The sequence below is a fragment of the Myotis davidii genome, unplaced genomic scaffold (assembly GCF_000327345.1).
Source record: "Myotis davidii unplaced genomic scaffold, ASM32734v1 scaffold1383, whole genome shotgun sequence".
In the NCBI taxonomy this organism is placed as follows: domain Eukaryota; kingdom Metazoa; phylum Chordata; class Mammalia; order Chiroptera; family Vespertilionidae; genus Myotis; species Myotis davidii.
Window position 1 is genome coordinate 390,384 of NW_006295083.1, and position 12,694 is coordinate 403,077.

Genomic DNA, 12,694 nt, shown 5'->3' on the forward strand with positions numbered 1-12,694 from the left:
CACCTTTGCCCTGCCCCCCAGCTCTTAGCTCCCCCCTGGGTTTCTGATCACTGTCAGTGGCAGGGGGCTTCTTCCTGCTTTCCCTTTCGCCTCCCTGCATTGTGCCTACATATGCAAATTAACCACAATCTTGTTGGCAGTTAACTACCAATCTTAGTTGGCAGTTAACTGCCAATCTTACTTGGCAGTTAATTTGCATATAGCCCTGATTAGCCAATGAAAAGGGTAGCGTCGTAAGCCAATTACCATTTTTCTCTTTTATTAGTGTAGATATATTTAAATTAATAACTGTTAATGTTCATTGAACAGTAAACGGGTTGTATTATTCTAAAGGGAAAAATATCTCCCAATTAAATAACATTTTACATAAGGCTTAATGATGGGAAATTTCCTTTTGTGTCACAGCCCTCACCAAAATAAGGTTCATTTGCCCTTAACCATAATCGTGTCTTTTGTCACTCCTCTCTACCCTCAGATTTGATGAATAGTCACTTTTTTATGTTCTGTTTTATGCCTGTTATTTTCTTTAATAGTGGGGAAGCGAAAATTGCTACTTAATGTGAAAGAAAGTTTATGGATAATTCTAGTACTCTAAAGTTTCTGGAGTTCACACATGCCACATGTGCACTCTGTCCCAGTAGCTCTGGTGAGGAATGGCAGAATATCTAAATGATTGAAACCCCTCATGAAAAACTGTGTGTTTTTTCAGACTAATGTATGCTTGATTTGCTTTTCTTCACCTATCCAAACAGGGATTTTTAATTTTGATTTTAATTACTTCCTTGTCCTGAAAAATGATTGCCTATAATATGGAGCCTTTCTCAGTTTGGTAACTTTCCACTGGGTAACTGATTAAGGTCCTTAGTGTTTTAGAAATCGAAGGAATGAATGAATGAGGGAGGGAATGGCTAGCTAGCTAGATTCATTTAAATCTTTTCTGTTGCATGCTATATTGTTTATGATGAGCCTTGTAATATCTAAGGTTTTGTCTCTTTTCAGCTGTGTTTTTTTCTCTCTCACAGTTTCTAGGCACTGTCACAAACACTTTGATTCTTTCATAGCCAAACTCTTAATTCCTTTTTTAAAAATGTTCATTTTCATTAAAGTGCTATTTAACATTAGATATTAACTTTGACAGATGTTAAGACTGCTTCTCAATTAGGAGAAATATATTCTTGGGAAGGTGCCAATTTGAATTGAATATATTTGAATTTGGTATGCGAATTAAATAGTTGTTTAAACCTACCCATCCATCATATGGGTGATGAAGCAGCCAGCTGGTTTTGTATATAAGAGGTTTTTATTTTTTTCCATAGCAATATTCAAACATTAGAAATTGGCTTCCTATTGTAGCAAAGAGAACTTTGTACGAATTTACTACAGGATTTCATTATTTGTCAGTTCCTTAGACTGCCTAGAATTTAAATTGGCAGACTCTACTTTGGTATAAAATGCTTTCCATGGACAGCATTAATATTTTAAAATACTTTTTTTGCTCCTGCATATTTCTAGTAGACAGGAAGTCTGGCTCTATTTACCCTTTGGCTACTAATGAATGCTTTTAAATTGTTATTTATCTTTTTTAGGCAGAGGCATTGCAGGTATGAGATCAAAATTGCCAAGTAAGGCAAGCATTTAATTTTAATATTTTAAAAAATGTATAATCTATTCAAAGGTGGAAACTAAAGTATAGATACTAGAAAGAATTTTAGACTTCAGTCAAGAATCTGGGTTGTATCCCCACCTGTGTCACTAACTAGCTAGGTCACCTTGAATAATCCACTATCCAACTCTGGACTGCATGGCCTCCCTAAAGGCTCACCCTCCACACTGCATGTTCTATATATAAGAGAGCGGGGCTGAGGGAAACTGAATCTTGTTTATTAGCTATCCACATCAGCATAGCAGCTCTGAGGTCAGTTTCCACCTGCATTTTTCATCTTTTTCATAATCCTTTATTTTTTTTAAAATATATTTTATTGAGTTTTCACAGAGAGGAAAGGAGAGAGATAGAGAGTTAGAAACATCCATGAGAGAGAAACATCGACCAGCTGCCGGTTTCGGCTTTTTCATAATTCTTTAAATCCTTGCTAGGCTTTCATTGCTAGTTTCTCTCCCTAGGAATTTGCATTTAGAGATGTTGAGGGCTTCCTACCTTTTGGAATTTTCCTATGCTCATGAGTTTAATGAAGTTACTTAGAGTTGATGAAAAATATAAGAATTAAAAGTCTTGTTCTGGTGTCTCTATAAAGGCAGAGTGTTTCCATCATGACTAATGTACCTTCACTATTACAGAGTTTTGAATTTAATACTTTTGAGTCTTGGTATGGCGAGGCATGATTGTCAGTTTCCCTTATTAGCCATGTGGCATTCTCCCATCTACTCCTTGTTCTGAACATTCTTTTTTTTTAAGTCCAGAATGATTGAGCAACCAGGAAATATTGCTGGCCTGATCCTCAGTTAGATTTTAGAAAATGTCCTTAATTTGAAATAGTTTGAATTGCACTGAACTATCATTTACCTTTTGTTGGTTTGATACAAAATAAAGTAAACAAAATGTTAACTTGCCTCAGAGTATTGAGAAATTAACTGTATGGCATGTGTATTTTAATGGAAAGCTAGAGCTAGATACAAAAAAACTCTTCATTAAAGGAGGCCGAGCACTATAATTAAAAAGGCAGACCATAACAAGTATTGGCGAGGATGTGGAGACATTGAAAAGAATCCTTATACATGGCTGGTAGAAAGATACAGTGATACAGCCACTGTGGGAAACAGTTTGGTAGCTTCTGAAAAAGTTAAACATGAAGTTACCATATGACCTAGCAATTCCACTCCTATGTATCTGCCCAAGAGAAATGAAAACATATGTCCACACAAAAAGTAAAAAATGGTTATTCATAGCAGCATTATTCATAGCAGCCCCTAAGTGGAAACAAGCCAAATTTCCATCAGCAGATAAGTGGATAACAAAATGTGATTTATACAGATAATTGAATATTATTAGGCAGTAAAAAGGATGAAGTACTGATATGTGTTACAACATGAGTGAAACTGCAATAACATTACGCTGTGTGAAAAAATTCAGACGAACAAAGGCCACATATTTTATGATTCTGCTTATATGAAATGTCTAGAATAGAGAAATCCATAAAAACAAAGTAGACTAATGGTTTCTGACAGCTGGGGGGAGAAGAGAATGTGGAATGACTGCTAATTGGCATGGGCTTTCTTTTGGGTGTAATGAAAATGTTTTAAAATTGGATAATGGTGACAATTGTACAACTCTGTGAATATACTAAAAACCATTGAATTGTGTACATTAAAGGGGTGAATTTTATGATATGTGAATTATATCTCAATAAAGCTTGTTATATATTAAAACATTAGTGACTATATTACTATAATTACTTGAAATTATGAAAGTGTATTTCAGTTACATTTTTGCCAGGGACTGGGAGTAAGGGGGAATGGGGAGTTAGTATTTAATGGCTATCATGTTTCTGTTGGGCAAGATGAAAAAAATTCTTGGGATGGACAGTGGTGAGTGTCGCTCAACAGTGTGAATGTACTTAATCTCACCGAACTGTACACTTAAATATGATTAATAAGGTAAATTTTATGTTATATATTTTACCACAATAAAAAAGCAATAACCCTAAAATATACATTTTATATCATTCTAATGCGCAAGCCTTTTTATAAGCAGAGAAATTGAAAGTGTGATTTGCCTTTTGGTCTTTTTGCATGGGATTCTTATAGTTTGTTTTAGAGCTTCTCTCCAGTGTGTGTATATGCTTTGGTGAGGAAAAGGTGGAATTTATACAGACATACCAGTATGTCTTTATCTTGGCTTTGAATGAGAACTCTAAAATACTTTTTAAAACTTTATTTGCCAATTGGAAAATAAAAGAAGCCAGACCATAGGAAATTTATGTTGTTAAATTATAAAATAGTGAAATGCCATACTAAGAGTATGGATTCTCATAGATTTCCTGCTTTTCTTGGTTAATCTTGACTCCTTGACTCGGAAAAAAACATATTTATTTTATATAGGGCACCTCTAATCTTTCTATGAGCATTTCCCTCTATATAGCAGTATAGAATGACCACCAAAATGTATTTGAAAATACAAACATTGGTATGTATTTGGACAATACAGTGGGTGAGTTTCAGAATGCGAAGGAAGGGATTGAAAAATGGAAAAAAATATCCAGCAACAAGGAAGTCACTTAAAAAGGAATTAAATTATTTCTAAAGGCCACAAGACTTTGTTATGACCCAAACAGTTTGTAACCTATATGAATTTATCTATGAAAACATGCTTAAGACTAGCTGCTATATAAGATGTTTGAGGATCAATGGCTCCAAGGCCAGCAGTACCATTTAATATAGTATGCCATCAGTGGTATGTTTGTTTGTCTTGACCAGGAAGTGGTTTCTTTTAAAAGTACAAGGAACTCACAGCACCTGGAGTGTGTGTGAGTGTGTCTGTGTGTCTGTATTTTCTGTCTTTTCTGTTATTACAGGAAGAATTGTGATCTTCCCACATTTTTGTCCTTTATAGTGGTTGTTCTCTAGAGTTTGGCATTGTGGTATACTACCTTTGATTGCAGGATCCAATCAGAGTTGATGTACTCAGAAATCCATTGATGTGATTAATGGTCTCCTAATCATACTTTTATTTCCTAGATTAGACTTATTTCCTGTAGTTTCATAATTTTTGAGCCATATATTGAATTATTCTTTATAGGGGGCCTGAAATCCTTGTGAGTAGTTTTAGTCTGAAATTTGCATGATTCTTTTCATTTTCTTTTGTTTCTTTTGCTTGAAGAAAATGAAATTTTGATCATTTTTTTGAACTCTGAATGCTATAACTGGCCAACCTAGTATGAACTTTCTTTATAACATGAAATGCATATATTTTTTTTTCCACTAGCACTAGATCCAGAAGTCTTCCCACAAGTTTCCACTAGTCTGGTTTTTATTCTCCTCAAAAGTAAAATAAAACATTCTCAGATTCTACAAGTAACAAGAAAGTCCACCAGGAAATGACAGTACAGGAAATGTGACTGAGCATTCACTCTTTTTAAAAAATATATTTTAGCCGAAACCGGTTTGGCTCAGTGGATAGAGCGTCGGCCTGCGGACTGAAAGGTCCCGGGTTCGGTTCCGGTCAAGGGCATGTACCTGGGTTGCGGGCACTTCCCCGGTGCGGGGTGTGCAGGAGGCAGCTGATCGATGTTTCTCTCTCATCGATGTTTCTAACTCTCTATCTCTCTCCCTTCCTCTCTGTAAAAAATCAATAAAATATATTTAAAAAATATTTTATATTGATTTCAGAGAGAAAGGGAGAGAGAGAAAGAGATAGAAACATCAATGATGAGAGAGAAACATTGATCAGCTGCCTCCTGCACTGCCCCACACTTGGGATCAAGCCTGCAACCTGGGCATGTACCCTGACTGGGTATTGAACCATGATCTACTGGTTCACAGGTTGATGTTCAACCACTGAGCCACTCCAGCTGGGTGAGCATTCACTCTTTACAATTAAATTGGTCACAGGATTGGCTAGTAAACACAATCTATTGAATGAAAAAAATGACAACTAAAATCTTTGGGGCCTTTAAATATATTTGAAGATTATTGGTGCGGTTGGCACCTTAATGATTTTTTTATCTCTTACCTTTTTCAAATGATGATATGCACTTGAAATTAGGAACACTCATATTTAGCGATTGCTTTAATATTTGCTTTGTTTTCAACAGTGCCCTTAAAGATAGCCGATTTCCCCCAATGACAAGGGATGAACTGCCACGGCTCTTCTGCTCAGTGTCTCTGCTCACTAACTTTGAAGATGTTTGTGATTATTTGGACTGGGAGGTAAGACTATAGAAAAATTTTTAAGAGAAATGAAGGTAACTTGTGAGTGATTTTTTAAAATTAGGCCCAGAAAATAACTCTTTCAGCCTATTCTTTATTATCGGGAAGTTAGAGAGTAACATGGATAAATAGACCTCAGAGCTGATCAATGAGGAATTTTTTTAAGGCAAAGTACTATGTGTTGTTTTAATCCAAAATTGAATTTGCTCTTCAATTTTATCCTATTATTTCACCAGATAACTTCATAAAAGCTGTTAATAAATAGTAGGAAAGACTGATTAGAATTTATTCCTCCCCTTACAACCTGGTACACTTTGATATAACAGCCACCACGTAGTTAATTGGTCAGAGGATACATCAAAGAATCAAGGAGCAAAAGAGTTAGGATAACACACTACTTGGGGGAAATGTAGCATTTTCTTACACACATGAGTGATATGATTGTATTATTATGATATAGCATGTTTTAATTCTACTGCCTTTTTAGAATGCCTATCCCCCATAGTAACAGATATTTTGCCTTGTGGACAGATCACTGTCTTGATAGTTAATTGGATTTGCTTTGGTGTTTGGGAAGAGATAGTTAAGTGTCTGTCTATGAAATTTTATACACAGACATGCTCATATTATTGAATGCCTACTGTGTTTAGGGCACTGGGCTATATGTAAAAAAGTACTAAAATTTGGTCCACACTATAAAGCATCTTATAGTCTAATAGGAGAGAAAAGAAATATACACAAAGCACAAAGAAATAAGTGAATAAAAATAAGAATAAACAATCTATAAAAATAAAACATTGGGAATTTGGTGATACACATAGCATTTTCTTACACACATAAGTGATATGATTGTATTATTATGATATAGCATGTTTTAATTCTGCTGCCTTTTTAGAATGCCTATCCCCCATAGTAACAGATATTTTGCCTTGTGGACAGATCACTGTCTTGATAGTTAATTGGATTTGAGTTTCATTTTTTGCTTTTCCCTGATTCCTAGTGAGACTTTGGGCAACTTCCTTCACTGCCATTCAGTTTTTCCACATACAAAATAAAACATTTATAAAGTTCATAAATCTTCATTTGAATAAACTTCTATGATATAAATTATTGCTGTTATGTCACAGCTATTTTAAAAATTCTGCAGAGAGTAGGGTGAAAGAGTTCCTTCTGGGTTTTGCTGTAGGAGTTTTTATGAGCAATATCAGAATATGAAAGCATCTTAAGTTTTTTTGTAAAGGAAAAAATAAAAGTAATTGATAGTATTGATCCTAGAAAAGTTGGAATGTGTAAAGCCTTTTATGTAATTAAACATTCATAATTGATTGTTCACTATAAATTTATAGTTCCTATTTGAAACTTTCTTAAAGAGAAGTCTACCAATATTATAGAAATATTCCACAGTACTTTTTAAAAATCCTATTCTGATTTTTTAATGGATTTTTAGAGAGAAAGGGAGAGAGAAATATTGATGTGAGAGAAACATTGATTGGTTGCTTCCTATATGCATCCTGACCAGGTATAGAATCCACAACCTAGGTACATGCCCTGACATGGAATTGAATCCACAACCTTTTGTTGCACAGGGACAATACTCCAGCCAACTAATCCACCTGGCCAGGGCTCTGCATTGCTTTATTTTTAATAAACCCAAATCATATTCCTTAATTACAGTTTGGGTGGTTCGTTTACTGTTTTAAGGCTACTCCTTCTCTAACAAATTTTTCTTTCTGCTTTTTGAATTTCAAGGTGCTATGTTGTGGTGAGGGTGGGAATAATAACGGGGAAAGCCTGATATCTAGGGGATGACTGAGCTATAAAACACTTTTACCCTTAATTGCAGCCACCGAGTTGGAAATATAGTAGTTCAGGTGTGTGTGTGCGCACGTGCACGGGCGTGCATGTGTGTGCATGTGCATGAATGTATATTGCATAAATGTGTGTGCATGTGTTTGTGGGGAAGGAACAATGGGAGAATCCATCAGTTGTTAAATAGGTATGGGTGAACACAGAGTCCACCATCATCTTCTTTAGTCCACTTTAAGCATTGTCTACAGCTAAAATTAACCTTGATATTATTGGGTTTTTATGTTCATGAGATGTTATCAGCTTTACTTTGGGAGGGTGAGAGTTTAAGCACTTAAAATTGGTACGGTGTACTCTTTCAGGGTGTATTTATCCTCTCTGGTCACTATCTGCCAGTTTGAATGTCTAGAAGATTCTATATATTGCTTCTACTTAGTGTTATAAAGACTTAAGTATTGGTGTCTATTTGGTGATGCTTTCCTGTTAAAGTATCAACAAAATATACAGACATATATTTAGTACTTTAGATATGTAAGCATTTGAAAGTGAATTAGGTACTGCTAGAATGGCTTTGCTAAAAGGAAAAGTATGTACTTTTTGGTTCTTAAAGTGTTTTAGCATAAGAGAAATTTGTTCCCAAAGAGTAAGGGTGAAAATTACTGTGATTTGGAGTTAAAAAAAAAACAACCAAAAATAACTGTACCATGGTCAGTGATTGATAATGGAATGGTATTATTTTGTAATGATGTTATAAGAGTTATCATTAATAATTCTAAAAAAGCATTGCTACTTTAAACACAGAATGGTAAAGTTGAATTAAAGGTATTTTTTAACAAAGTATATGTCAATAAAATTCTACTCCTAGGTATATACCCAAAAGAAATGAACACAGAATCTTGGAACAAAAACTTGTACTTGAATGTTCATAGCATCAGTATTCACAAAAGCCAAAAGGTGGAAACAACCCAAATCTCTATCAGCAGATTAAGGGATAAACAAAATGTGGTATATCAATACAATTTAATATTATTCAGCCATAAAAAGAAATGATGTACTGATACATGCTACAATGTGAGTGAACCTTGAAAACATTATGCTAAGTGAAGGAAGCCAGACACAAAAGGCCACATACTGTATTATTATATTTTTATGAAATATCCAGAATGGGAAATCCATAGAGATCAATTACATATTAGTGGTTACCAGGAGATGAGGGAAGGGGTGAATGGGAAATGCTGCTTAATGGATACAGGGTTTCCATTTGGGGTGATGACAATGTTCGGGAACTGGATAGTTGTGATGGTTGTACAATGTTGTGTATATACTTGATGCCACTGAATTGTATACTTTAAAATTATTAAAACTGAAATTTTATTTTATATTTAGTTTACCATAATAAAAAGGCATGTATGCAAATGCATAGACATTTAAAGCTATATTCCATAATACTATAATAATTTTAATTTATTGAAGAAAACATAAAATTAAAAAATATAAAAAAAGAAATGCAAGCCATTCATAATTACACCATTCTGAGATATCCACTCTTAACATTTTGGAATATTTCTTTTTTTAAATATATTTTACTGATTTTTTACAGAGAGGAAGGGAGAGGGATAGATAGTTAGAAACATCGATGAGAGAGCAACGTCGATCAGTTGCCTCCTGCACAACCCCTACTGGGGATGTGCCCACAACTGAGGTACATGCCCTTGACCAGAATGGAACCCGGGACCCTTCAGTCCACAGGCCGACCGACGCTCTATCCCCTGAGCCAAACCGGTTAGGACTGGAATATTTCTTTCAATTATTTTTCCGTATCTTTGTATCTATAAATCTGCATATTTGTTTATGTAACAGATTATATTGAATATACAATCTATTAAAAAGAGAATTATGAGGAAGTCTTTGTTTATGGTTTATCTTTGTATATAAGTTAGTTATTTATATAGCAAATTTCCTTTATGAGGAAATTGTCTACATTATGAAAGTACACATTTCATTTTGAGAAATTTCACACTGTCAAATAGCTACAACTTTTCTTCTAAGAATGAAATATCGTGTTCATCATAAGTATCTAATTTTAACCTGAAATGCAAAGTGCTATATATGAGTATGCCAAAGGGAGAAACAGGAGCCAATTACAGAATTTTGATAGAGAATTTTAAGTCAAAGATCAGTAATGAGTATGTTTCACATAAGCAGAAGCCTCTAACATGGGGCTTTTCTGGTGGAAGTACAGTTTGAAAGTTGACCTCCTCTGGTGAATTGTAATTCACCAGAATTCCTGATTAAAGGGAGGAAAATGCCCAGGTCAAAGCAGAGCGAGGGCAAAGTCTAAAAGTCCCAAAGCATAGTGGTAGGTAACTTCGATAAGACAGACATCCCTATGGTCATAAAGATGAGGGATGTGACCAGTGGTGATAGCCACCTAATTTTCAAATGATCAGCAAACAAGTGAACTGCCACAGCGTTGGCTGTCTGCTATCTTACTCTCTTCTTCATGCAAGGTTTTAAAACCAGCCTATTTTGGAACTCTCTTTTGGTAATATGTCTCTAATATCACAATGGCACTTAGTAGGAAAGTAAGGTTCATATCAGACTTTGTTTTAGAGGCTAGAATACTTGTATTTGACAATATATGATAAATGGTTTTACAAGTGGATGTAATTTCAAGTCAATGTTGAATTGGCAGAATGATCAGTAATGCCTCCATATGTTATATTTCTTCAAAATAGTAATTACTGCATTTAAAATGAGTGTTTACAGGTAGCTTCTCAAGGAGCCTGGGTAGTCATTAGACAACAGCAAAACCATTCACAAAAGGATTTAAAGACAAATTGGAATAGTGGCCCCACCCTTCTGAGAATGGCTGATTATTGATAGCATCATGACCTCTTTAATTGCTGTGGTAGATATGAGAAGGATGAAAAGTGAATGATTTGGAGGAAAAAAAATCATTAACGGATAAATTGAAATGTCTACCTGTGAGGCTAAAATGGTTGTCAAAGGAGGAAAATTGCTCCCCTAGGGAGAAATCTGAAGTGATATGCCTTGTGTTTGAACATAAAAATTTATTAGCATTGTTCTCTGTTCTTCAATTGACAGCATTCTCTTAATTCTGAATGACAAGATGATTGACAGACATGGTACTTTAGAAACAAAGAAAAGCTCATGAAGCATGCTGGAGTCCTCTAACATGATATGTAGCCTAGAACTTGTATAGTTACACTCTTTGGGAGCTATGTTTCTTAATTTTAAAGATCCAGAAGGATATAAAACCAATGAAAGATACCACAGTAGCTGGAGTTTAATTTGAGGGGTGACTCTAGGTGTGTTATCTTGTAACTGTTCATCTTCAAGGTGATATAAATGAATAAGCTTTTTGTTTGTATAGCAAGTATCCTACCAATGGTCTTCTGGGAGCTCCTATAGCAATTTGCTGACAGAAGATAAAGTATTTTCTAAACTATAGTGAGCCATCTTTTATTTCAGTGTTTAGAAACATGATCATTTTGAAGGCATGAGAAAGAAATAGTTTCTATATTCTGAAGTAGACCAATAGATTATATTTCAATAGATTAATAAAATTTTTATAAATCATAGGGCACTTTCTGATGTCTCACCTGTATATACTGCTGTCACTTGGGCAAAACATTGTGGTCCTAAAACAGATCATTCCTTTTTAACACTCAATACTTACATGGCATCAACCCATGCTGGGTGGGGCTGACCAGCATGATTCTTGTGTGATGTCAAATCTGTCCCTGAATTTTAGAGCTAGAACCCAATCCCATAGTCTTGCTCTGCCCCTAAAGGACCAAAGCATCTGTCGTTGTACGTGAGCTTGTTGGAGTCCTGGTACTCGGAGAGCTGCACTTCACTTTAAAACCAACATCAAAACACACCTCTTGAGCGATCACAGCTCCATTTCTGACGTATTTACTTGCAGCTAATAATAGCATGCTTTTGTAACAACCTTCATGAGAGTAAACAGATGAAACGAATAAATTGGCTGCCATTATTATCTCTCATACATTTTAGAAGTACATGTTCAGCTTTTCATCCTCCTTCCCTTAAAGATTTACATTTTCTAGCTCCTCTTAATGTACCACTGAAAACAAAGTTCCCATTCACATGCAGATGGTTAGCATGATTCACGAAGTCATTAAATGAAATGACTTCTAATTGTATATGTTCTGTCCACCCTCTTACTTATTTTCTCCAACTATGATATATACCATGTTTTGCTTCTCTTCTAACTTAAGATTCCTGCCTTTAAAATATATTTATCTATTTCCTAGATATATGCAGCCTATATCTATATGAAGCTTATAGAGATATCTATAGATATATATATGAAGCCTATATACACACACACATATACATCTATATATATAGATCTATGTACATATAGATACATATAGATCTATATATAGGTTATAACTATATGTATATATAGGTTATATATAGTTTATATACACATCTAGATATATAGGCTTCATATATACATATGCATCTATAATAATAAAAGCATAATATGCTAATTAGGCAGGACAGCCAAATGACCTTCCAGATGTCCTTCTGGACATCCTTCTGGATGACCTTCTGGATGAAGTTGGAGCTGCAAGGGCTGAGCCCCTTGCATGAATTTCGTGCATCAGAGGCCTAGTAATTTTATAAATGTGTGTTTTATATCTGTTAGATATACTAGAAGTTGATCTCTATGGACATCCCAATAATGAAAAAGCCACAAATTTCAACTGTGGAGAAAAGCAGAACATATATTAAGTCACTTTTCATGTATTTCTGATTTACTCAGGAACAAAAATAAAAGATTGTTGCAAGTTATATGCATTGATAACAATCATGAGCAAACAAAATGAGATTAGGACATCCCTTGTCAAAATGTCTGCGAATACTAAGGACTCACATCCTCTCTGGGTCCTCAATTCCCAAGGACAGTAGGCACTTGAAAGGGACAGAAAGAAAGACACATTTCTAT

General features: G+C 34.8%; 1 protein-coding gene across 1 annotated transcript in view; it reads left to right on the top strand.

Annotated features, from left to right (window-relative positions):
* The window catches only part of AMMECR1 (Alport syndrome, mental retardation, midface hypoplasia and elliptocytosis chromosomal region gene 1), a 122,056-nt gene that overhangs the window by 86,479 nt on the left and 22,883 nt on the right, over nucleotides 1-12,694 (top strand). Inside the window, exon 4 of the mRNA XM_015567786.1 lies at nucleotides 5,769-5,883. Coding sequence (XP_015423272.1) covers nucleotides 5,769-5,883 — 115 coding nt within the window. The remainder of the gene's footprint in view (nucleotides 1-5,768; nucleotides 5,884-12,694) is intronic.